Here is a 21944-nt window from a genome sequence, read left to right as displayed (position 1 = left end):
CCAGTACATATCTTTTTGGGGCTGCCGACATTGTTTTACCACATACAACCAATCAAATAATGAACAATTGGATATGATTAAGACATTGTACTTAATTATATTTTAAAAAGCGTCGCCTTTTTAATCATTTCACACTAAAATTAGCATATATGGAAAATTTTGCATAATATAATAGTGCTATCTGATTAACTAGCCAATTAATTATTTAAGTGTCAAATCAAACCTTCAATTCATATATAATTAATCTTAATATTCCAACTGCAAACCAATTTCTCTCATCTCACAGGTATTAATTATCCAAACAGAAGCCCTAATATGGGCTACGCTGTTCCAAAAATTCTCAAACAATTCCCAATATACTTAAAAACATATAATTATAGATGTAAATTATGTTTTAATTTGTTTGTTTTTTCATTATCAAATTTACTGAGTGTACTTATTTAGTGATTTACCCGGAGAGCGCAGAGAAGTGCAGTGGCGCCGTGGCGGGCATGCAGGTATAGTGGCAGTGGACCAGATCCATACCATATCCCACAAGCGACAACACCACGAAAAACACGTTTTTTTTTCTTTTTTTTAATCGTTCAATTATTTGGATGGGCATTTTAATTATCAAAACAAAATATGTGTTAAGTAGAGCTGTCAACTAATTAAGATGAATTCGACTTTGTACTTTTCGGAATTATTTGGTAAAGTAACTAATTTGCAAAAAATAATTATGAATAAGATATACTTCTAGATACCCGTAACATAAATAATTATCTTAAAAAAATATTTCAATGAAAAATTTAAAGTCAACTGATTCAGTGAGGGCTACAAATTTATTCGTAAGTTAATTCAGAAGTCGAAAATTATAGATATTCATAACATGACGTATATTATTAAGATATTATTATTATTTTTAAAAATAAGATTAAGTTGATTATTGTGAAATATATATTATTATAATGGATAAGGATTTAATCTTGAAAATTTAAAAATCTTTTTCACAATGATTAATTATAATTTTTTAGTTTTATCTGTGAATGTGGGATCGTGATGAATTTTATTTTTTGATACAAAGGATATTACTTATTGTAAGAAGACTAATTTTTTAATGAGAAAATCTACCATCATTTATCTGCGTAGATCTACGTAGTATGCAGTATACGTATACGTGGATTAAGTGTTAGGATAAATTGAGTATGTGTTTCAGTTTATCTTGGTTAAGTGTTTTTATAAGATTAATTTCAGGAATTGAGTCCATGAAATGGTATTTATAATTTTTAAACTTGTAAAAGAGTATCATCTTTTACGGACGTCCCACTATGTGACGACGTCAGGCAAGGGCGTACGGATGACGCAAACAGCATCCAGGCCCGTGTCTGATGCTCTACCACGTGGCCGATATTATTGGCGGCATTGATTTTTGACGGTCCCTCCCCCTCCCTCCTTTATTGCTTCTCTTTCCCTCCCAAAACAACCCCATTCGATCCGGGCCGTCTGGCCACCTATCTTTTTTCCCCATTTTTAACCCTAAATCTAACCACATATAATGTAATAATCTAGTCTAAATAATACAATTTAGTAGATCTAAAATGGCAAAAATCTTGTTCAGATTCCCTCCTCGTCGCTGTCCTTTTCTGCTGCCGTGGGAAAGGATGGAAGGGGGAGAGGAGAGAAACATGGAGGTGCGGAACAGGAATAAGAAGAAGAAGAGCGACTCCGCCGCCACGGCCGCAGGCGACAAGTTGAAGAAGAAGAAGAAGCATCAGCAGCAGCAGCAGCCGATCAAGGTGGTCTACATCTCCAACCCCATGAAGGTGAAGGCCACCGTCGACGAGTTCCGCTCCGTCGTCCAGGGGCTCACCGGCCGGGACTCCGACCTCGAGTCGTCCCTCTCCAAGTACGGAGACGACGGGGCCCCTGAACTGCCGGAAGCGGAGGCCTGTGGCGGCTCCGCCGGCGCGGATCTGAGCGGAGACGCGTCTGCGAAGCAAGTGGGGGAGTTCGACCACTTCGACGAGGACGACGAGGAGTTGCCAGAGTTCTTGCCGTCTCCGCCGGCTTACTTTGAGCTACAAGGTCATATTCACTTCCGTCATTGATTACTTGACTCGATCTAGGTCAAATTATCGCAGCATCCACGTTTCTGTATATGTTAATTTATGTTCGAGAAATACCTAATTAATTATGTTGGTTGAATATTTTAAATTTGAATTAGTTGGTAAACTAAATCTAATTTTGGGAGACATCCGCTCGTTTCAAATCATATACACAGTCAACTTCCTTCGAATCGATCACACTTTTTCATGAAATCATGATAAGATCTGCTTCTAAAAATGAGGATCTAGCCAGGATATGCATAAACTACTTATAGTTAAACATGCACCATAAAAGTACATACATATATTCATGTTTTTGCCAAAAATGATCGATATCATAAACTCTCATAATGTAGCTATACACGTATCGATTGAACTAATTAACTTGAGAAAATATAGTCTGATCACAATGGGGCAGTGCATATTAACTGCTGAATATATCGTAATCGGAGGAAAAAAGTGTAGTTCTGTGTACATGTACAATCTGAGTGCATGCACCTAGTGTTTGATGAATATCCCCTGGGACGAGAAGGATGAGGACACCAACGATTCAAAGCACCGTTGTGGTGCATATGTCCAGGTCTGTCTTGTTGTACTCGGCCAATAGCTAAATGCTTAGTGTGTCCAAAATAGTGTCGGCTTTCTTACAGGAATTGGCTTCTCATCGACCACATCCCTTAATTATTTATAATTTTAATTAGTTGCCTGTCTTTTCATCATCCTTTTCCTGTTTATTGTTGCTTTAGCTAGCTAGCTAGCTAGATTAAGGCAAGTGTATAATGAGACAAATGTGCATGTTTCTTCTTCTTCTTCTTTTCTCTCTCTTCAAATATTCCTTTTTTTATTGGAATATAACAGCATCTAATACTGAATATATATAATCTGCATGTTTAACTTAGTTATATGAATTTTGATGCAGAAATCTTCTGTAGACAGTTAAATTAGGGCTCTCACATGTAAATGAACACCTCAACTTAACAGGATGAATACATTATATACATTTGGTGTCTTCTACAGTAGTCGAGTTGAATGTCTGCATATTCTGAAATCATATATCACTACAAATTAAGTTGATCGAATGTCTGCACATATATATATTTAACTAGTTGAATGAATATATAAGAGAATTCTGAATAGTGACCTCTAGTTAACTAAGTACCTCTAGCATCAGTAGGGGATTCCTAAACTATAAATCTACATCAAATAATATATATATAAATATATAATGGTGTCAGCCATATAATGCAGATTTTGAATGCTACAATTATTATATTTCTGTACCTCAAATATATCTTTAATTTGTTAATTTTTCATTTTTTTGTTCATTACTAGCATTGATCACACACACACACATATATATACGATTTAAACTCCTCGCTGGTTAGAAGTACACATTTTACTAGGTGTGCTAATTTATAGTTGTTCAGTGTGATAACATATAATTTGATTTGTTTAGTCAAAAATATTATAGTTTGATCTTTTTGAAATATGAGTGCCATGTGTTATTAAATAAGAGTGTTCATGTGTTATTAATTAGGACTAGTACTCAATGATATGAGGAAGGGACAAAGAATTAAAGAAGAGGTAGAAATGGAGGACAATCTTCATTCATTCATGGCGAGAGTGATAAGGTTTAACTAGTCTTCCTGAGCTAGATCACTTGTTACAAAATCAGTAGGTGCCCCATAAACAATTACATGACCTCTTAAACTTTAAACATTGGAACTAAGAGTATAAAATGACTCCAAAAGATCCAAGAAATGAAATATAGAGATTGTGCTCATTATAGGACTCGAAAAGTCTAAGTATATAGAATATGATGCAGGAGGATACAAATATTTTATTACTTTTTTTGATAATTTTTATTTTTTATAATTTTTGAATTTTTTAATATTTAGAGTATTTTTGATACTTTTTATATTTTAGGATTTTGTGTCTGTTTAGGATTTTTAGAACTATTAGGATTTTTTTTTCTTTTCATCTTAGGATTTTAAGTCTATTTAAATAATTATTTAGTTGATGTTTAGATGAAGTTTTTCATTAAATAATATTTTTGACAGTATCATTTATTTGTCTATTTCCTGATATTCTACCAAATTAATAAATTTTAAAAGATTATTTTCAACGTTTGCAGTTGATCAACGTAATCAATACTACCCGCAAGATAATCGCTATCCTATTCGACGTTAATTAGTTGGTATCAGAGCTCTGTGAAGCTCATGGATGATCGTCATGGTCGCGATCGTGATCGTGACAGACAGGTTCCGACTGGAAAAGCTAGCCTTGCACCATGGTTGTAGCATCAAAGGCAAAATACTACTTGAATATATACAGAGATAAGTCGCAAAGTTATTCGAGCGTCTAGCGGCGCAAGATCTTAAAGGTCGTAAGTTCCCTTATCCTAATTTTTCTTTCATTTTTAAAAACTCTTATCACAATCGCGAAAGTCATGGCCAAAATTAGTGATATGGAGATATCGAGTTTTTTTCAATTGATCTTCTCAAGTTTTTGGTATATTACAGATCGAGAAATTCGTTGCATGATTTAACAAAGTGGAGAAAATTTTTTATTACAAGAAAGTATTCGATCGTGTGAAAGTGAAATTGATTGTTGTTAAACTCAGAGGTCAAGCATCCACATGGTAGGACCAATATAACGCTCACGTGACAAACAAGGTAAGATCAAGATCACAGATTGGGAGAATATGAAAGATCACTTTCTTCCCTTTGGATCTACTCAATCTCTATCTTAACGATTTCATACATTGAGATAGGATGCAAGTTCCAAACAGATCCTAGTTAGTGAAAAGTCACAAAATCAGAAGTCAATGATTAAGAGCAAACAAAATCATTGGTCAGCTCACTCTTAAGATTTGCATTCTATCTAGCAATCATCATAAGTTAAAAATTTATTGATTGAGGAAGATGTGGGAGATGAGACTAAGGCAACTAATGAGCTAGTGCATCACGACGATGAAGTTGACGAGGTATTTCATAGTGATGAGCATGCGACCTTAGTCGTTCGTGAAAGTCTGCTAACTCCCAAAGAGGATTCAGAGGATGACGACTAAAGTGGGATCGTCAAAGATAAAGATGTACATTCGAAGGATATTTCTTAACTTTCTAATTCTCAGAGTATGATCTATATAAAAGAGTATAACATTCAAACTTCTAATCTCAAAGAAATCTTTTCTCCTAGTGATGTTAAAGATAATTCTGGAGAACTTGATCAAACTGTTATTTCATCAAGTGCTACTAGTGGTTCATCCCTAGTGGCTGATTTTGTAGATGCTTCTTCAATTTGGTTTAAGAAAGGAAATATTTTCAGGTCTATTGAACTTCTGCAAACCAAACAAAATATTGGTTAATAGCTTTGAACTAGCGAATCAGCTGATGCAGGCAAAGGAAACAAATTTATTGCCTGATATTTCGATCTCCAAACAGTGCTCCACAACCTTTTATTCCTTTACTTGCAGTACTCCATTTTTCTGCAGGCAAAGGATCTTTTCTACAGTATTCCTTCCCCAATGGCAACACCATTCTTCCATAGTAGTACTCCAAAATTATCAAGATAATATTCATTTAATTTTTCTGCAGTTGACAATTTGTTAAGAACAATTATTGTTGATTGTTGGGCCTCCTTCGCTAGCTCCTTTGTTAAGAACAATTTGTGGTCTGCAGTGCAAGGCTACCCTTGTTATTCTAACTAGACAAGCAAGTAAAGATACAGGTTTACTTGCATTGGACTCTGTTCCTACAAATTATTGCCTATCAGATAATATTCAACAGATTCTTGGAAGTCAGGGTGTGTCACTAGTGACCTTCATGATATTTGTTCCATCCACTCTTCTAACCTCTTTGAAGGATCCTGCCCTATTAATGATACCATTGGATTTGAAAGTGTCGTAGACTCTTCTAAACTCCTTGTTGCATGTTCAAAGGTTTAATAATATTTTCGACAGTATCATTTATTTTTCTATTTTTTGATATTCTATTAAATCAATAAATTTTAGAAGATTATTTTTGACATTCGCAGTCGATCAATAAAATTAATATTGCTTGGAGAATAATCGATATCATATCCAATGTTAGAATGTATACTATTTAATTAATAGATAAACCAAATTTTGAAAGGTATCAACTTAAACACAAGTAACAAGCTTATAGAACTCAGACAATAAAACTAAATGATTTTTATAGGCTTCATGGGTGAATTTTGGAGGGGTCATTTTTGAAAGAAAAAAAAGGGACATAATCGACTTAAAGGGCTTCAAGGAGCATAACAGAGTGATTATCTATGAATTTAACAGTTTGAGTTAAAATTGATAAATGAACTTAAACACTAAAAAACACACAGAATTAAGAGGATTTAACATTGCTACTTATTTTGAAATTTCTATAAGAGGATTTAACATTGCTACTTATTTTGAAATTTCTATAAGTTGAGGCTTAATTATGACTTATCAAATAATTTTATCCAAAAACTACTAAACAATAGAATGATTCTACAAGGGCTGTAACAATAGAATGAGTCTATGAACTTTAAATTGTCAAACTGAAACATGTTAAACTCCTGGAAAATATCACTTAAAATTAATAATAATTGAAACCAATTATGATTAAAAGAGAAATGTCAATTTTATGATTATTTGTAAAGGTACAAATATAAGTTGAATTTTTTTTTCTTTAAATGTGATATTGCAACATGACGGTTCCACTCCAGCTATCCAAATTAAAGTCCATGGAAATCGAAGAGAAGGCTTCGGATATGTTGCTTAAGTTTTCTTTTCCCCATTTTCTTAATTATATATTTAATTACATTAATTGATTTATAGTTAATTATGAGTTCTAATTTTAATTAAAATCAATTACATGAGCTAGACAATGGATTTATCATTTTAATTAAGTTAAGAAGAAAGCAATCGATATTTGTAGGCACGCGCGCATTCATTTTTAGTTCATCAAATATATTCTTTTAAATCAATAAATTCATCTTTTTTATTTCCTCAGATTTCCTAACGTGGAATGAGCGATCTGTTATTCTCTTTGCAGTCTTTTCATTTTGAAAAAAAAATATATCACGAGAATAGCTAGCTAGCCATCGATACTAATCGAACTAATCCTTGCTTTCCACCAACGATGAGCATTTAAGCAATATTAAGAATTGAAATGAGAAAAGAAAAGAAAAGAAAAGGCATTAGGATGCTTTTATTCTGATACTTTGCAGTAAATGGTGCAGCGATGGATGACAAAGTCGTCTCACAATTTTCTAAGGACAAGTTGAATGATGTAGATGATGGTTATGTGAAGGTTGAATTAATCCGAAAAGAAGAAGAAGATGAAGATGTTGGAAGGTGGCAAAGTGGAGAAAAATTAGAGAAACAAATTAAGTTGCTATGGCTTGGACTGCAAATGATCAAAGGAACCTCATGAACCATATGCTCGATCGATCTTCATTACATGGAAGAAGAAGATGAAGAAGAAGAAGAAGAAGAAGAAGAAGAAGATGGCGATTCAGTACAGTTGGTGCTTCGTTTTACAAAGACTTCGAGCAAGAAAGTATTTCTTGGATAAAAGCTAGCTAGCTGATGGTAACATACACAAATCATTCGGCCAATTAAGTCAGTGATTCAGAGTTTAGATTTACTTCCGAATCTGATAGAGTTTCAGTGATTAGTACTCAGGATCGGAAGACCTTCAATTCCTCAAATAGGAATGAGCTTACTGAACAAGACTGTCAATGCTCGGAACATGTCGACCCAATCGATGCTGAATCCGTACGTAATGACTGCTAGTCATGAACATAAACAATTAATGATCACGAAGCTCGAGCTAGTACTGAAGATAATGCAATTCGATATGATTTGACCTTTAATTTGTTTCTTGGTAACTTTGGATTGGGAAAACAGTCAAAACTCGTGCGAATTAAACTCCTAGTTTTAGCAGCGGTTTGACTGACATTTGTGAAGATAGAGGAGCAGTTAACTTATATTTATTTCAGATTTGACAAGTCAAAAAGATGATGATGAATAAAGTCAATAATGTGATTGCAAATTTCCTAATCATCCTTGAATTTGATGCTTTGGAATGAATCAAAAGTTAGACTAATTCGCAGTTTGCCAAGCATACAATTCGATCGTACGTCTTAATTATTATTATTTTATTTTATTTCAGCTTTTGCGATTTCATCTTCTTAAATGCCAAACACTAATGTGTATATTGCATTCCATTTGATATATGTAATGTTTTATTTTGAGCATGTATATATAGAATAAATATTGAAAATAGAATAATAAAATTAACTTCGCTCTCATGTTTTCGTTCTAGTTCTCACATAAGAAACGTGAATAACCGACGAAGCGTGCTGACATCAATTACCCAAAGTCTCTCTCATGCCACTAATTAAAGATTATATTACGATTTAAATAATATATTGCTAATTAATCTCTAACCCACGCACTAATTGCCTTTTCCCCATGACCCTAGTCAAAAACCTCACACACTTCTCGCCATTTGCCACCAAACAAAAGCTAATAAATATCCTTAATTAAGAGCATATGACCGAGTATAATAATAATAATAATTAAAAAATTGCATTAAAATCTTATCTCAAAATAATAGTTGTCCTATTCGATTTATTTTACGTAATTGGAATAAGTGTGATACAGCCGTAACACTGCCAACCTCCAGCTGGATCCCACTTGTATCCCAGTCGCTGCGCGGGTATGGAAACGGGTATCCTTAAGCATTGTTTCCAGAAGCAACCGCGTCCGACGCGGCGCTGTTGCCGTGCCGTCGAAGGTTTATTAGCTGCCGCGTGGGCCCTACCCTACCATCGTCAGATCGGACGGCTGAGACGTTAGATCATTCATGATCTAACGTTGGAGACCTATGCGGACGCGTGGGTTTAGCGAGGCGCACCGCGCCTGACCGTCGCGTGCGCACGAGAAGTTCGTGCGGTTGGCTGACCGCGAGGGATCCAGTCTGTACAGACCGCTTCCTCGAGACCATTTCGCTGCTGCTCTCCATCCCTCACGATTTAAAGAAGGCGGAGTTGTTGAATCCAAGTGTTTTAGCTCTGTTCATTAGAGACGAGAGAGGACGAGCGATTCTTACTTCTCTATTCTCGCTGATACAGGGAGCTTTGAGTTTGAGCATTCTTTGAGGTAACCAACTTCTTCTTCTTCGGCGTTTCTTGTTCAGTCGAGCGCAACCCGAGCAAGCTATCTGCTGTCTTTTCCATTGTTTGGTAGGTGGGTTTAAAATGTTCAAGTTCTTGAAGAACTTGCCTTTTTGTTTTTCCGTTATGGAATGCGGCTGGTTTTACTGGGAAGGGAATCAAATCGAAACGCAGTGTCTCTGAGATTTCCAGTCGATTTTGAACAGATGGATTTACCTTCGAACTCACTGCTCCATTTGGATTGATCTTTATATGCAAAGTAATTTCGGATTTCACCGGAATAGCTAAAAATCGTAGCTTTTCTTCGATTAGTAGATATGGCATCGTCGATTTTCTGCAGTTAACTCTTAATTTCTGCTTTTATTCGGAAAGCTTGAACAGGAAAGCCATTATTAATTTGCCCTTTTATTGCTTTTTTGTGAAGAATGACACGGATTTTTTTTCCTATTTATCTGTTGCTGCTTCCTTTGTTCTTCACCCATTTGGATATATTTTTTTTCTGAAAGATTTTGTTGCGGATGTATCTGTTTTCTTCCCGATGGATTCCTATCAAAAGGTTGCTGTGAGCCTGTGAGCTAAGCTTTTTCTTCATTTTTTTAGTGTATTATATCGTCCCTGTTTGTTCACCCTGCAGCTCGATCAAGCAACAGCAGCGATGGCCGACCGCGTCCACCCAATGACGACGCCGGACCCCGCGATGCCAGAGGCGGCGGAGAGTCCTCGCTCCACCACATCCTCCAACACCGGCAGCCTCCCTGCCCGCAAGCCCGCGCCGGAGCCAGGAACCTACGTCATCCAGGTCCCTAAGGACGTGGTCCTCCGACAGCCACTGCCAGGCAACGCCCACCTCTCCAAGGTCTACGCCCGTCGCGCCACCCGCCGCCGGAACCGGTGTTGCCTCTGCATAACCTGGCTCTTCGCCCTCCTCTTCCTGCTCGCCGTCGCGGCCGGCGTCCTCTACCTCGTCTTCCGCCCTCGTGCCCCCAACTACACCATCACCGGCCTCTCCATCTCTTCCTTCAACCTCACCGCCGCCACTGTCTCGCCGTTCTTCAACGTGACCGTGCGCGCCGACAACCACCGCAACAAGAAGATGGGCATCTACTACCGCGACGGCAGCGACATCACGGCGGTGTACGATGGCGTGACGCTGTGCAAGGGGAAGTGGCCGGCGTTCTACCAGCCTCCGAGGAACGAGACGATGTTCGTAACGGAGCTGCGGGGCGCCGGGATAAGTCTGGGGGCGGATGTGGAACAGACGCTGGCGGCGGCGCAGAGGGAGGGGAAGGTGCCGCTGGAAGTGAACCTGAAGGTTCCGGTGAGAGTCAAGTTCGGCGCCATGAAGAGCTGGACGATCAAAGTGAAGGTGAAGTGCGAGGTGACGGTGGACGGATTGAGGGAGAACGCCGTGATACTGAACAGGGATTGCCATGTGAGGGTGAAGCTTTTGGGATTTCTTGGTCTATGACAACTAAATTCATGGCGGTGACTTGCAGCTGCATGCGATACGTGTAAATGAGTTCACGTCGTTAAGAGACTGACCTTGGAAGATCAACAATGGTGAGTTTGAGGACTTCAACACTGTTGAATTTACTGTTCATTTTATTGTCTCAATAATGTGTGCCAATTCGAGAAGCGAAATTAGCCAAATTAACCGAGCTCTAAGCCTCTAACTCTGAAACAAAGGTTAATTTGAGCAGACAAATTTATATTACTGAATAATTGTATTGATTAAGGTCGACTAAAATGTTCTAAATGATTGCGGCGGCGGCGGTGGCAATGAACGATAAAGCCGCGGCCTTAACAAGCTCTGCAGTTCCATCTCCTCCGGCGAGTTTCTTCTGCCCATTTGATGCCGGCGTCGATTCTAAGAAAGCATTCAAGCAATGAATTGGAAGAGGCATAAAATTATTAATTTGATGTTTGTCAAGTAATTAGACATAAGTCATCTCACCAGGTGATTCCTGGCCGCCGTTTCCGGCGGCTGAGGGAGCTAGCGAACCGGCAGGCGTTGGAGTTGCGGGAGCTGGTAAAGTGGCCGTGATTGGACTTGCAACTGGAATCCCTACATCTGAAACATCGGAGACGTCAAAGTCAACTTGATTACCGCAAACAGAGGAATTAAAGCGTTCGAGCTTGCTTCCCACCTGAGCACAAGCTCACCGGCGGCGCGTCGAGGCGGCATAGGGATGGGAGCCGGAGGGCCCTGGCGTTATCGACGGCGATGCCTAAGCTCTCGGCACCACCGGCGAGGAGTTCGCAGAGGCAGATGGGGTTGGAGTCAATAAGACCAGCGAGCTCCGGGCAGCAGTCGCCACTGGGCGCTGTGTCATTGCTGCCGACGGCAGTATAGGACAGGCAGCCAGTCAAGTTGAGGAAGGCGTCATTGCAGTTAGCAGCTGACGGCGCCGGTGATCGCGCTACGCCGCCAAGAATCGTGCAGGATATGACGGCGGCAACGATTGCCGGCGTTATAAGAGAACGCCGGTGCATAAAACACATCGTGTTAACCACAGCAAAAGAAAAAGGCGATTGACTCGCTGATTTGTGAACTCTTGGCAATCGATCTCAATTTATAGAATCACGAAGCATTTGGTTGTTCTTTATTAATGTATATATTTTTTTGAGAGAAAAGAATGAATTGGCGATGGAATTGCAGGTGGGAGTTGAAAAGTTTGAATGCAATTCAATTACTCGATTCTTGGATCATATAGTTCGGAAGATGATATGGTGAATTAATACGAAGGTGGAAAGATGAGATGATCTTCGTACAAGCATTCAACACCTGTGAATGCGATCATGATGCATGCATCATATGAAGAATTAATTGTTACATCAAAGCAGATATATTCTGAGGTATATAATTTTATTCAATCTGTGGATTGAAATTTCCAACTATTCTATATATTTAAAAATGTAACCGTGAGAGTCTTTACTTTTTCGGCTTACTACTTTGAAGAAATAAATAATATATATGTATAAATATGATGACTGAGTGGAAAAAAATAGAATCCTTTCAAGTTCTGTGAAAGGATGTACATGAAGAGGGAAAATCAATACTAATTTTGTTCTCCAAATGGATGAGATGACTAATTCAACATTTAGAAAATTAGACTGGATATTAAATTGATAAAATTAACAAATTGGTGAACAATGCCCATATATTTATCAGGCTAGGCATTGGTCTGACAAGGAGCAGAAGCAGTAACATTGACTGTTTAACAACATTGCAGGTTGTATGTGTATATTTTGTTTACCATAGACAATACATTGATTACAAGCATACTACTACTATCACGCTATAAAACTATCATCACACCATATTGTTTGCAAATATCATATTACACCGTAAAAGAGCAAGCAAAAGAGAACCAACCTGATAATTAGATCCACAAGCAATATATTCAAGATCGCCTAATTACAAGTTTCAAGCCTGCAAGGACAATAAAATAAAATAAGATAGAAGTTGGTTTGAATCCAAGTTTCATGAGTTTCACACATCGAGAGCACTTTATTTGGCCTTAAATTGTGTCATCGCTTCTTGCATATAGATCAAATGGTAACTGAAGAGGTATACATTTTTCAAAAACTTAGCTATGGCAACAAAAAAGCTAATAAATTAACTCTCATTGGCCAAGACATGCCAATTAGTAATAGAATGGAGTTATCGTCATGTCGTGCCATTACTCCTAACATGCTTCCATCTAGGCTTCCATTTCAAGTTAGGGGGTTCGACCAAGCGTTAATGAGGATCAATTTACAAAAAGCTTGCAAGGAAATATATTTAGTTGGTAGATTTTGAGGGTGTACTACAAAATCACTCTAAGCATATTTTGACATTGGAACTAATAAGTTAATGAAGCAATTCTCTCTCATTCTCCAAATCGCCACCCAATATAAGAAGCTCCATCTTCCGTTATTTAGCTATGCTTAATTAGGATTTACAAAACAGAGCCAAAGAAATCTATTCATAATTTCACAATCACCAAATAAACCGTACTAACAGACTAGCAACTTGTAGAATATCAAAATTCGAGTACCTTACTGGCCATGTTGCTGGAAAGCCAATCCAGCCCCTCATACAAACCTTCACCAGATGTTGCACATGCACTCTGTATGTACCTATAATCATTATCGATTACTTGATCAAAAGACTAGTAGATAAGTTTTTTTTTTGCAGTGTGTGTTTTGGATAAGACTGATGACACTGAACTGAAACAAAAGGTGAAATTAATAGAACAGACATAATATCCTAGCAGACAAACCGAAGGCACCTATGGGTGACTCGAGCAACTGTCACTGAAAATTAGTTTGCTGCTGATCAACAAAGAGAAACCTCAAAAGTGACCTTTGTTCACCTATACTATTAACATATAACCTCAAAAAAGGAAATTGAAACACGCTTGTTACCCTTCTAAGGTTCACAAAGATCCCTGGGTCACTCTCCAAGCATTTTGAGGCCTTCAATCTTTAATCATTGCAAAACTCTGAATTAAAATAAGAAACTTCCTTTTTCACTATTTTTGAATGCTATTGATATCTCAAGTACCATGAGACCAAAATATATTTCAAACCATAAACAATGAATGTGCAGAAGAATGATAGACTAAGATATATCTCAAACCATTACAATAGAACTCAACAAATGTACAGAAGAAAATTGAGACGGAAGTAACGTAATGATCAAGGATCTAATGCCGAATGTGCCATTTTGAAGATTGAAAACTGAAAATGATACTATAAAACATGCCGAAGGTGCTAGATAGCTTACTTGGTAAAGTCATTTAAAGTGCAACTTCATCTAAATTATATATATTATATAACTATTTAGTGATATTGCCTCCAAAATTGCTCAAAAAAGTGGCAATTTAGATATGTAGGGATCAATTAACATTTGCCAGGACCAAGACATTACAAAAGAGGTATATGCGCATTGCACAATACAATGTAGGGCATCTTGAAAGGTATGTGAAATTTCTCCATAACATAACCACTTACTGTTTTTACAACACAAGTCTAGACTACTATGATTTTAAGTTTAAACATCCTCATCCCATTTTATTCTCTATCATTATGCTAGGTCATAGAGCCAAGAGGGATATATTCTCCAGTTACTTTCTTGACCATTGTCTTCTAGAAATTTAGTTAGCCTTTTTCTTTTGCTGATTTTTATTTCTTCTGAAGACATAACAAAAGCAAAATGGGATGATTACCTTTAACCTTCTTAGGTGGATCTGATAATCCTAACTAAATATGTTCCTTTCCTATTTCCGTAGGTTCATAAATCATGACTTTTCTTGCACCCTTTAAGTGTTAATATGTATTTTTTTTTGAATAATCTGAAAAAAAAAGGTTCATCAACCTTTGATTAGTCAAGCAACAAATAGAAAGAATTATTGTGATTGAAATCTTTGACAGTCTTATATAGATAGTCATTCTTGTCTCTTTTATTCATGGGTACTTTCTTATGGACAGACAAACTTAAGGGCCATCCTGAAATGACAGATTAAGAGGGAACATCTAATGATGATTAGCTATAAATCCAACCAGAAGTGTCAGCAAATGGTTTGAAAGGCTGTGGGTTGCTTACACATTTGAACAGTGCTAAGTGCTAACTTGATCAAGTTAGCAAGGGATTTAGAAGTTATTAAGGTCTTGAGTTTGGATCCTGTCTTCCTCTGTAGTATATCTATGCAACATTATCAACAAGTGACTATGCTTCCAATTTCCCCATAAAGGCGGTCGCATACTAAAAGTTGAGAGATTTTATGGGAATTGGAAAAGATAGAGAAGAAGAGACAGAATCAAGCAGAAAAATGACTATATCTCTGTGTGAAATGCTGAGGGAGCCCTATTAGATTCTCTTCTCTCAAACCTAAACAACAAAAGAACACTGTATATAAATATAACATGAATGTAAAATCATACCAGTGTCGTTGACGTAGGGAATGCAGTCCAAGCTTATCAGTAATTTCAGCAGCATTCATTGCATTTGGTAGGTCTTGCTTATTGGCAAATACAAGTAACAAAGCATCACGCAATTCATCCTGAATACCCACAAGAAGCATGTCAGCTATGAATTCAAGGCCCAATAAATGCTCGAGTGAAGCTAATAGAATATTTTAGTTTCCACCCAATGATTCAACATCCTTCATGATGCATGATTATATAAATATAATATGTTAGTCGGACTTCCCATGTTTGACACCAGGCACCTTGTTCCTGACATTCCCTTTGACTGAACGTAATTTTTCTTTTAAAATGTGTAAGTCTCTTAGATCCATTATGGGGATGGATGATTCTAGGCAAGACCATGTAACATAGGAAATATATATCACATAATAAAAGCAAGTTACTTGGGAAAATGAAAACCATGGAAATCAGTCATGCTACCATTGCAGATAGCATTCACCTTTCTAGAATAACTATTCTCACAACTTAGATCAATTTGGTATTTGAACTTATACAATCTAGACATCTATCATATTCTTGGAGTCTAAAGAGATCCAGTGATAAATTGTTGAAATACTACGATCGAAGGAAGGTTCACTTGCAAAGGATCCTCAGATTTCAACTTTCCAACAACATATTGCTTGAAACATGATTTGGGAAACATTTCTGTAACAAAATAGAAAGTAAAGGTACTTGCAGTATCACTGCAGTTCTTGCCCTAGCTCAGTTCTTCCACTCAACATATTTGAATTTTCCACTGAAATGCAAGAGGATTGCCATTCTTTTTCATCACACAGGCTATAGATGTTTCACTGACACTACCACCATTTATTTTGGATATTAATGTAGCCTATCAATCCTAACTCATAACTTCCTATCTGTCATGTCACTGCAACTTTGCTAATTTGTTTTATTTCTTATTATTTGTCATAATTGTTCAGAAAAGGACATTTAAAAGGTGGGTAAAGTTGACTACAAATAAGCATCAAACGTGAACCTATGTGTAAGCACAGGCTACATGTTGTCATTCACTTTGATGATCTAAAGCTACCATAATGGTGATCAAGAAGCTAGATGAACCCACCTCATTTAGCATCCTGTGCAGTTCATCCCTCGCCTCCAAAACACGATCCCTGTCATTGCTGTCAACAACAAATATAAGTCCTTGTGTATTCTGGAAGTAGTGCCTCCATAGTGGCCTAATCTGTTTGGATAAGAAACCAAACAAAGTAATAATAATTAATTGATAACTTAAATGCAATAGTTCTGAAAACTATGCATTATGATAATAGATGATGTGATTGAACTAAATATAAGATTACAGCAAGTTACCTTATCCTGGCCACCAACATCCCAAACTGTGAAACTAATGTTTTTGTATTCAACGGTCTCCACATTGAATCCTTAGTAAAAGGAATAAGCAGGGTAAGTTGCTGTCATTAGTGCAATTTTAAGTAGTGAATTGTCCTAGAAAAGTAACCATCTGTCTTCATGAATATTGTCATGTGACAGAACTACCTTAAGAAGATAAATAGATGATGCTGAGTTATGAAGAAAAAGAAATTCAGTACATGGACTGGATTACCAAAATCATTCTCCAAAACCCTATGAACATTAACAATTCATCAATTAATTTAAGGAAATCCTTAGAGGAACTCTAAGGCTGATATTGTTCAATTCCCAGTACGATTATTTGATATTACGGATGATTGGTGACGTAGAAACCATTTCCATTTTATGTGTTGGTCCTGCCTATTGGTCTTGCCTTGTGTTTATTTGGCTTTAGGAGCGACATAAAGTAAACAAAAGCACTGTTTTAAAAGAGTGCATCAGAGCCCAAAGGAACCAGTAGGTATAACTGAAACTACAAAGCAACAAAGTAGGTTTCCTATGGAGACAAAGTTTGTGGTAAAAGGTAGTTCGTGTTCCAAAATTAACATATTTATGAATCAAAATTTAGATTTACAATGTTCAAGAGCTACCTCAACAGTGATTTTCTAACACTTACATAACTGGAAATCATCGTCAATTGTTTAAGCAAAATGTTGTTTATTTCAAGCGAAATCTACAGAAACATACTACAGAGTAGTTAGTATATGGTTGGAAAACGTAAATATGATTCTAAAAATCGAGAACTATCTTTTAGTTGAATTTTAACAGCTTGTTTATTGTTTGAATAGAACTGATAAAGTAGAACAGAGGCAAAGAGAGTTCATAACATCTAGTCACTAGATTCTCTGGAAAAAAAAAAGTTGAAATCTTGAACTTAATTCCGCAGAAAATCTTTAATGGAAGTATCACGCGGGAATTGTACCAATTGTGGGGATGGTGGTGACCACCTCTCCAAGCTTGAGTTTGTACAGTATCGTCGTTTTTCCAGCCGCATCAAGTCCGACCATCAAAATCCTCATCTCCTTCTTCGCAAAGAGACGGCTAAAAAGCCTCGTAAAAGTAAGCCCCATCGTTTCCACCACTAATAAGCACTAATAAGCACAAATACCCACAGAATTCAGCAAATAAATAGATCCAAAGTTCAAACCAACAAAACAAAATAATAGTACCCAGAGATAAGCAACAAAAAGACTCAGCAATTCAGACAGTAAGCGACCAAATACACTCAGAGAAGAGAAGATAACAATCGTCGCATGTACTCGTTAAATCATATCATGGCCATTACGAAATCGGGTATGTTATGACCTACCAATGGATTTCCGGTTCTCCGACGAGGCTTCTCCGGCGAAAAGAAGAACGACAAGGTCGAGTTCGACGAAACCTATCTCTTAACAGCGGACCGCGTCAACCCCACGCAACATACGTGGCATATTCCTCTTGCTAAGGCGACGTCAGTAGCCGCCACAGGCTTCCGTGCAACCCAGTCCGTTGGATTTCAATCTGTATTAATCTGAACCGCTGGATTGATTAAACCGCCAAATCCGGTCCTGTTGGACCACACAGACGTGCATGGGCACGCAGTAGACTGAAATTGAATTAAGAAAACACTTGAAATAATCTTCATTATTATTATTATTTTATTTTATTAAAAAAAAGTTTAATTAATGACATTAACTCAATTGGATATATATAGTGTATCTAACAAATGATTTTTTTGGGGGGAAAGTTTTTATTGTATATTTTCAAATTTTGAACAACATTAGCTCTTGCCTTAAGGTAATTAGTACGCTTAATTGCCTCTTGTATCTGAGAAAAAAATCATTATTTAACAATAATAACACGATCTTATCATGATTTGAGGCATTAAAAGTTACAATGTCCAACTTATAAGCTTTCATTCAATGTATACATTAGTTATAATATGATACAGTAATGAATTCAATGCTTTCAAAGATACATTCACCAGGTGCAGATATAGTAATTTTGATTCAATGGTTTTGTTTTGATTAAAATAAATAAAAAAGAATTGGATGAGATTGAATTCTATTTAAGCATCCCTTTTTCTTCCTTCTTCTGCATGCGTTAAGTTCTAAGTCCAATCTGAGTTAAAATTTCTTCAATCAAAGCTTTGAAGCTTACAGAAGGTTGTGCCTCCATTTTAGTGTTTGCTTCCTTTCTGAATATGTATATTTTAACTGAAGGATGATCCTACTCATTTCATTTTTATCTCATACCTCGATCCTTGATGCTTTGCAGTTCATACCACATCTTCTGAACCTTGATTTCTTCAATCGACTTAGCTTTTAGTTATCAAAATCTTAAGCCATGGAAGCTACATGGGCACATTTTTCCTCTGAAGAAGCTGAGCCTCCTTCCTCCCTGCAGTTGCAGGAACACAGTAGTGATGATGAAGTCAAATCACAAAACATTGGCAGGAGACGAACCAAGACGAAGCAGATGAAGAAGCAGCAGTCAAGTATGCGTTCAGCAAAGCAGTCAACAGATTCCGAAGAGCTTCAGCGCAAGAAGGAGACGGCGAAAGCCTACAGCGGAGTCCTTCGGTACATGAAGAAGCTCACCGAAGTCAGCAACATCAAAGGCTTTGTGTTTGCCGTCATCCCAGAGGAAGGCAAGCCAATGACTTGTGCTTCTGATAGCCTAAGAGCCTGGTGGAGTGAAAAGGTCATGGTTGACAGAAGTGGCCTTGCAGCCTTGCATGGCTACAAGATTGATGAACCAATGCCCAATGGAAAAAATAATGGTTCTCTGATCTCCCTTCCCAAATCATTGCTCGAGATGCAGGACACAACTCTAGGCTCCATCATTTCTGCTCTGGTACAGCACTGTGATCCTCCCCAAAAGAAGTTTCCAATTGATGAGGGCATTCCGCCTCCATGGTGGCCTACTGCGACCGAGGACTGGTGGCCGGAGTTGGGGTTACCGACGGGTGAAGGACCGCCACCATATCGGAAACCACATGACCTCAAGAAGGTATGGAAGTGCAGTGTGCTTGTTGGCGTCATCAAGCATATGGCTCCTGATTTTGGCAAGCTGAGGCGACTCGTAAGACTGTCTAAGTGCCTTCAGAATAAGATGACTGCGAGAGACAACTTGGTTTGGGACTCGGTGCTTGATCAAGAGAGCAGATTGCATGGCAAGTCAGTTGGTGATGATGCTGAACAAGACAAGGTGGATATCCTAAATTCTGATCACAAACACGAGAGCATCGCGAATTGTGGCGGCGCCAAGGAGCAATTTGCTCACCAAAAGAACTTTATGGGTTTGTCTGCACCGGGTTTTACAGGGATGATGAGCATTCCAATCATGTTGCTGGAATTGGAATTCCAACTCACAGAAAGAGATCATTGAGTGAAACGGGAGCTTCTTATGATGCCAACCAAGTTCAGATGAACACAAACCATTTTTTTCAACCTCAGATTCAGATGCACACAGATGCACTTCATTCGACTTCGGGCTCCAACAAAATCCGGCAAACTTCTTTGAAGGTCATTCCGGAGAGAGGTTCTGAGAAGTCTGCATATGTACAACCACTGCCCCGGACAATTAGAAGCCCTCACTCCATGGTTTCCACGAACAGAATTCCTCTGAATGGCGCAATGCCGATCACAATCGACTATTTAAAACATAGTAGTGAACGCGGCGGTCGTTGCTTCGAAGTATATGGCCATAATTCTTGCCAGCACCATGATTCCTTGGCACAAACTATTCCTTCTGGATCAGTCTGTGAAACTGGGAGTGTCACTATTTTGCCCAGAAATGTTGTTACTTTTAGTTCTCTCTTAAATATCTCAGGTGGAGAACTTCATGAAGCATTAGCTGAGCAATGAGAACCCGACTCTCATGCAGTCGATCTGGTTTAGTTCTTGGCATCCTTATTCAAACATCCAAGTTGTACTCTCGCCGTTTCATTCTGAATAGCGATAGTTCTTATTCTCTTCAGAACATGAGTTGAATCTTTCAGTAAAATTTTCCCAATTTACAGAATCATTTTAATAGTTCAGATATTAAGAATTAGATGAAACGATGCACAGATAACAAGAAAACTCATAGATTTAAGTCAATAGGATATGCGAGCAGCATTTGCATTAGGACAAATCCATCATTCCATGTTAAATAACAAATCGAGGCACAATAATATTGAGCAAGTGAGGGAACTCTTAAAACTTGAAATTGAGTCTTCAAGGGCACTTAGGGCCCCCTCTCTTGGTCTTCCAGTTATTGTAACATGGACACGCCTCCTTGTGTGCATAGGTCCCTGGGGGAACACACTTGCACTTGTAGCAACACTGCTGACAAAAGAACAGGCAAGGCTTCTTATAGGCAGTCTTGGAGCATCTGAACTGACAAGCACCTGGGCACTCTGTGAAAACAAGATCGTAACGACGATGATTCAAAGTTATCTAGGAGTAAATTGCAGATGCATATGGTACTACCTGCTTGTGAAAATCCAGAATGCTTGTGTTTCTGCTGCCAATTAAACAAGAGAAAAACACCAAGTCAGATGATCACTAAGCATAGTGTACTGTTCCATTCTGCATTAAATCTCTATTTTACTAACCCTTGTTCCAGCCAAGCTCACTCCAAGATCCTCAGCTGCCACTTCCTGCAACACGAAAAATTTGAGTTCGTTTGAACACATGAGCAGCAGGGCAAGAAAATTGAGGGAGAGAGATCGAGTATTGAAACCATGGCTGATGCTGCCATTGCAGCGAACAGAGAGAAGAGCAGGAAGACGAGAACTCCATCTGATATCTTCATTTCTGAAAAACCAACCAGTGGCCACAAGCAATCTACTGTGAGTTCTAACATAATGCGTGCATTTATAAAGGAAAAAATGGGCAACGAAGCACTCCGACCTTATCACTCAAGCTGCCACCGACGCCCTCAATCAATGCACTCACACCTTTTTGCTTTGTCTACCTTTTTGTTACAGTGAGTTGCTGCGTTTGGTAGACTTACTACGGTCATCTAAATTCGACTGCAGATTTGTTCATAACGATGCAGTAAGGATTAGGTACAACCAGTATGAGAGCCTTTACTCTTTGTCTAATTCTTGGTGCATTTGCATGTGCATTTTCGATGAACTGATAGCTTGTCCTTGTTAGCCACCTATGGTTAAGAATCCAAGAAAACGAGTAGTGAAATAAAAGCTTTCTGATGATCTGAAACAAGAGGGCCCTTTCTCACATGGCAAGGCCAATGCACAAGGTCTCATTTATTGTTGGGACAGGCATCCAAAGCTGCTGTACTTGGATTCCTTACCTTCGCTGCCAAGGCTCACAGTGCATTCTAAAAACTCTTCTTATTCTTATAACC

General features: G+C 37.9%; 6 protein-coding genes across 10 annotated transcripts; 3 read left to right on the top strand and 3 right to left on the bottom strand.

The window, feature by feature from the left end:
• The first annotated feature begins 1587 nt into the window (after positions 1-1587).
• LOC141847126 (uncharacterized) lies at positions 1588-2122 on the top strand. Its single transcript, XM_074735107.1, has one exon. The coding sequence runs from the start codon at positions 1641-1643 to the stop codon at positions 2085-2087; it is 447 nt and encodes a 148-aa protein (XP_074591208.1). The 5' UTR covers positions 1588-1640; the 3' UTR covers positions 2088-2122.
• Positions 2123-9081: 6959 nt separating this feature from the next.
• On the top strand, positions 9082-10863 carry LOC141847152 (NDR1/HIN1-like protein 13). 3 transcript variants are annotated; one of them, XM_074735135.1, is made up of 2 exons: positions 9082-9336; positions 9898-10863. In XM_074735135.1, exon 2 carries the CDS (start codon positions 9919-9921, stop codon positions 10729-10731), a length of 813 nt encoding a protein of 270 aa, XP_074591236.1. In that variant the 5' UTR covers positions 9082-9336; positions 9898-9918; the 3' UTR covers positions 10732-10863. The 3 variants fall into 3 exon arrangements, with proteins under 3 accessions (XP_074591236.1, XP_074591235.1, XP_074591234.1); XM_074735134.1 differs by having other exon boundaries at positions 9083-9249; XM_074735133.1 differs by having other exon boundaries at positions 9083-9332.
• A 133-nt stretch (positions 10864-10996) lies between these two features.
• Positions 10997-11765, bottom strand: LOC141847156 (non-specific lipid transfer protein GPI-anchored 12-like). The gene is made up of 3 exons (XM_074735138.1): positions 11411-11765; positions 11218-11334; positions 10997-11130 (listed from the first exon to the last, which is right to left on the bottom strand). The coding sequence occupies exons 1-3, from the start codon at positions 11763-11765 to the stop codon at positions 11015-11017; spliced, it is 588 nt and encodes a 195-aa protein (XP_074591239.1). The 3' UTR covers positions 10997-11014.
• Positions 11766-12457: 692 nt separating this feature from the next.
• LOC141847157 (ADP-ribosylation factor 1-like) lies at positions 12458-18003 on the bottom strand. Of its 2 annotated transcripts, none has more exons than XM_074735139.1 (7): positions 17917-18003; positions 17530-17698; positions 16548-16618; positions 16300-16419; positions 15192-15310; positions 13304-13385; positions 12458-12696 (listed from the first exon to the last, which is right to left on the bottom strand). In XM_074735139.1, exons 2-7 carry the CDS (start codon positions 17675-17677, stop codon positions 12691-12693), a joined length of 546 nt encoding a protein of 181 aa, XP_074591240.1. In that variant the 5' UTR covers positions 17678-17698; positions 17917-18003; the 3' UTR covers positions 12458-12690. The 2 variants fall into 2 exon arrangements, with proteins under 2 accessions (XP_074591240.1, XP_074591241.1); XM_074735140.1 differs by having other exon boundaries at positions 17530-17688.
• Positions 18004-18932: 929 nt separating this feature from the next.
• Positions 18933-19976, top strand: LOC141846963 (protein ETHYLENE-INSENSITIVE 3-like 1a). The gene has a single exon (XM_074734975.1). The coding sequence runs from the start codon at positions 18933-18935 to the stop codon at positions 19974-19976; it is 1044 nt and encodes a 347-aa protein (XP_074591076.1).
• A 713-nt stretch (positions 19977-20689) lies between these two features.
• LOC141847963 (peamaclein-like) lies at positions 20690-21437 on the bottom strand. Of its 2 annotated transcripts, none has more exons than XM_074736070.1 (4): positions 21315-21437; positions 21187-21231; positions 21062-21095; positions 20690-20988 (listed from the first exon to the last, which is right to left on the bottom strand). In XM_074736070.1, exons 1-4 carry the CDS (start codon positions 21435-21437, stop codon positions 20807-20809), a joined length of 384 nt encoding a protein of 127 aa, XP_074592171.1. In that variant the 3' UTR covers positions 20690-20806. The 2 variants fall into 2 exon arrangements, with proteins under 2 accessions (XP_074592171.1, XP_074592172.1); XM_074736071.1 differs by having other exon boundaries at positions 21062-21092; positions 21315-21413.
• Between the last annotated feature and the right edge of the window lie 507 nt (positions 21438-21944).

This window comes from Curcuma longa, chromosome 16 (genome assembly GCF_044706935.1).
Source record: "Curcuma longa cultivar G26 ecotype Majalengka, Jawa Barat chromosome 16, ITB_CL_G26_1.1, whole genome shotgun sequence".
NCBI classification, from domain to species: domain Eukaryota; kingdom Viridiplantae; phylum Streptophyta; class Magnoliopsida; order Zingiberales; family Zingiberaceae; genus Curcuma; species Curcuma longa.
This window is presented reverse-complemented; position numbering and strand designations above follow the sequence as displayed.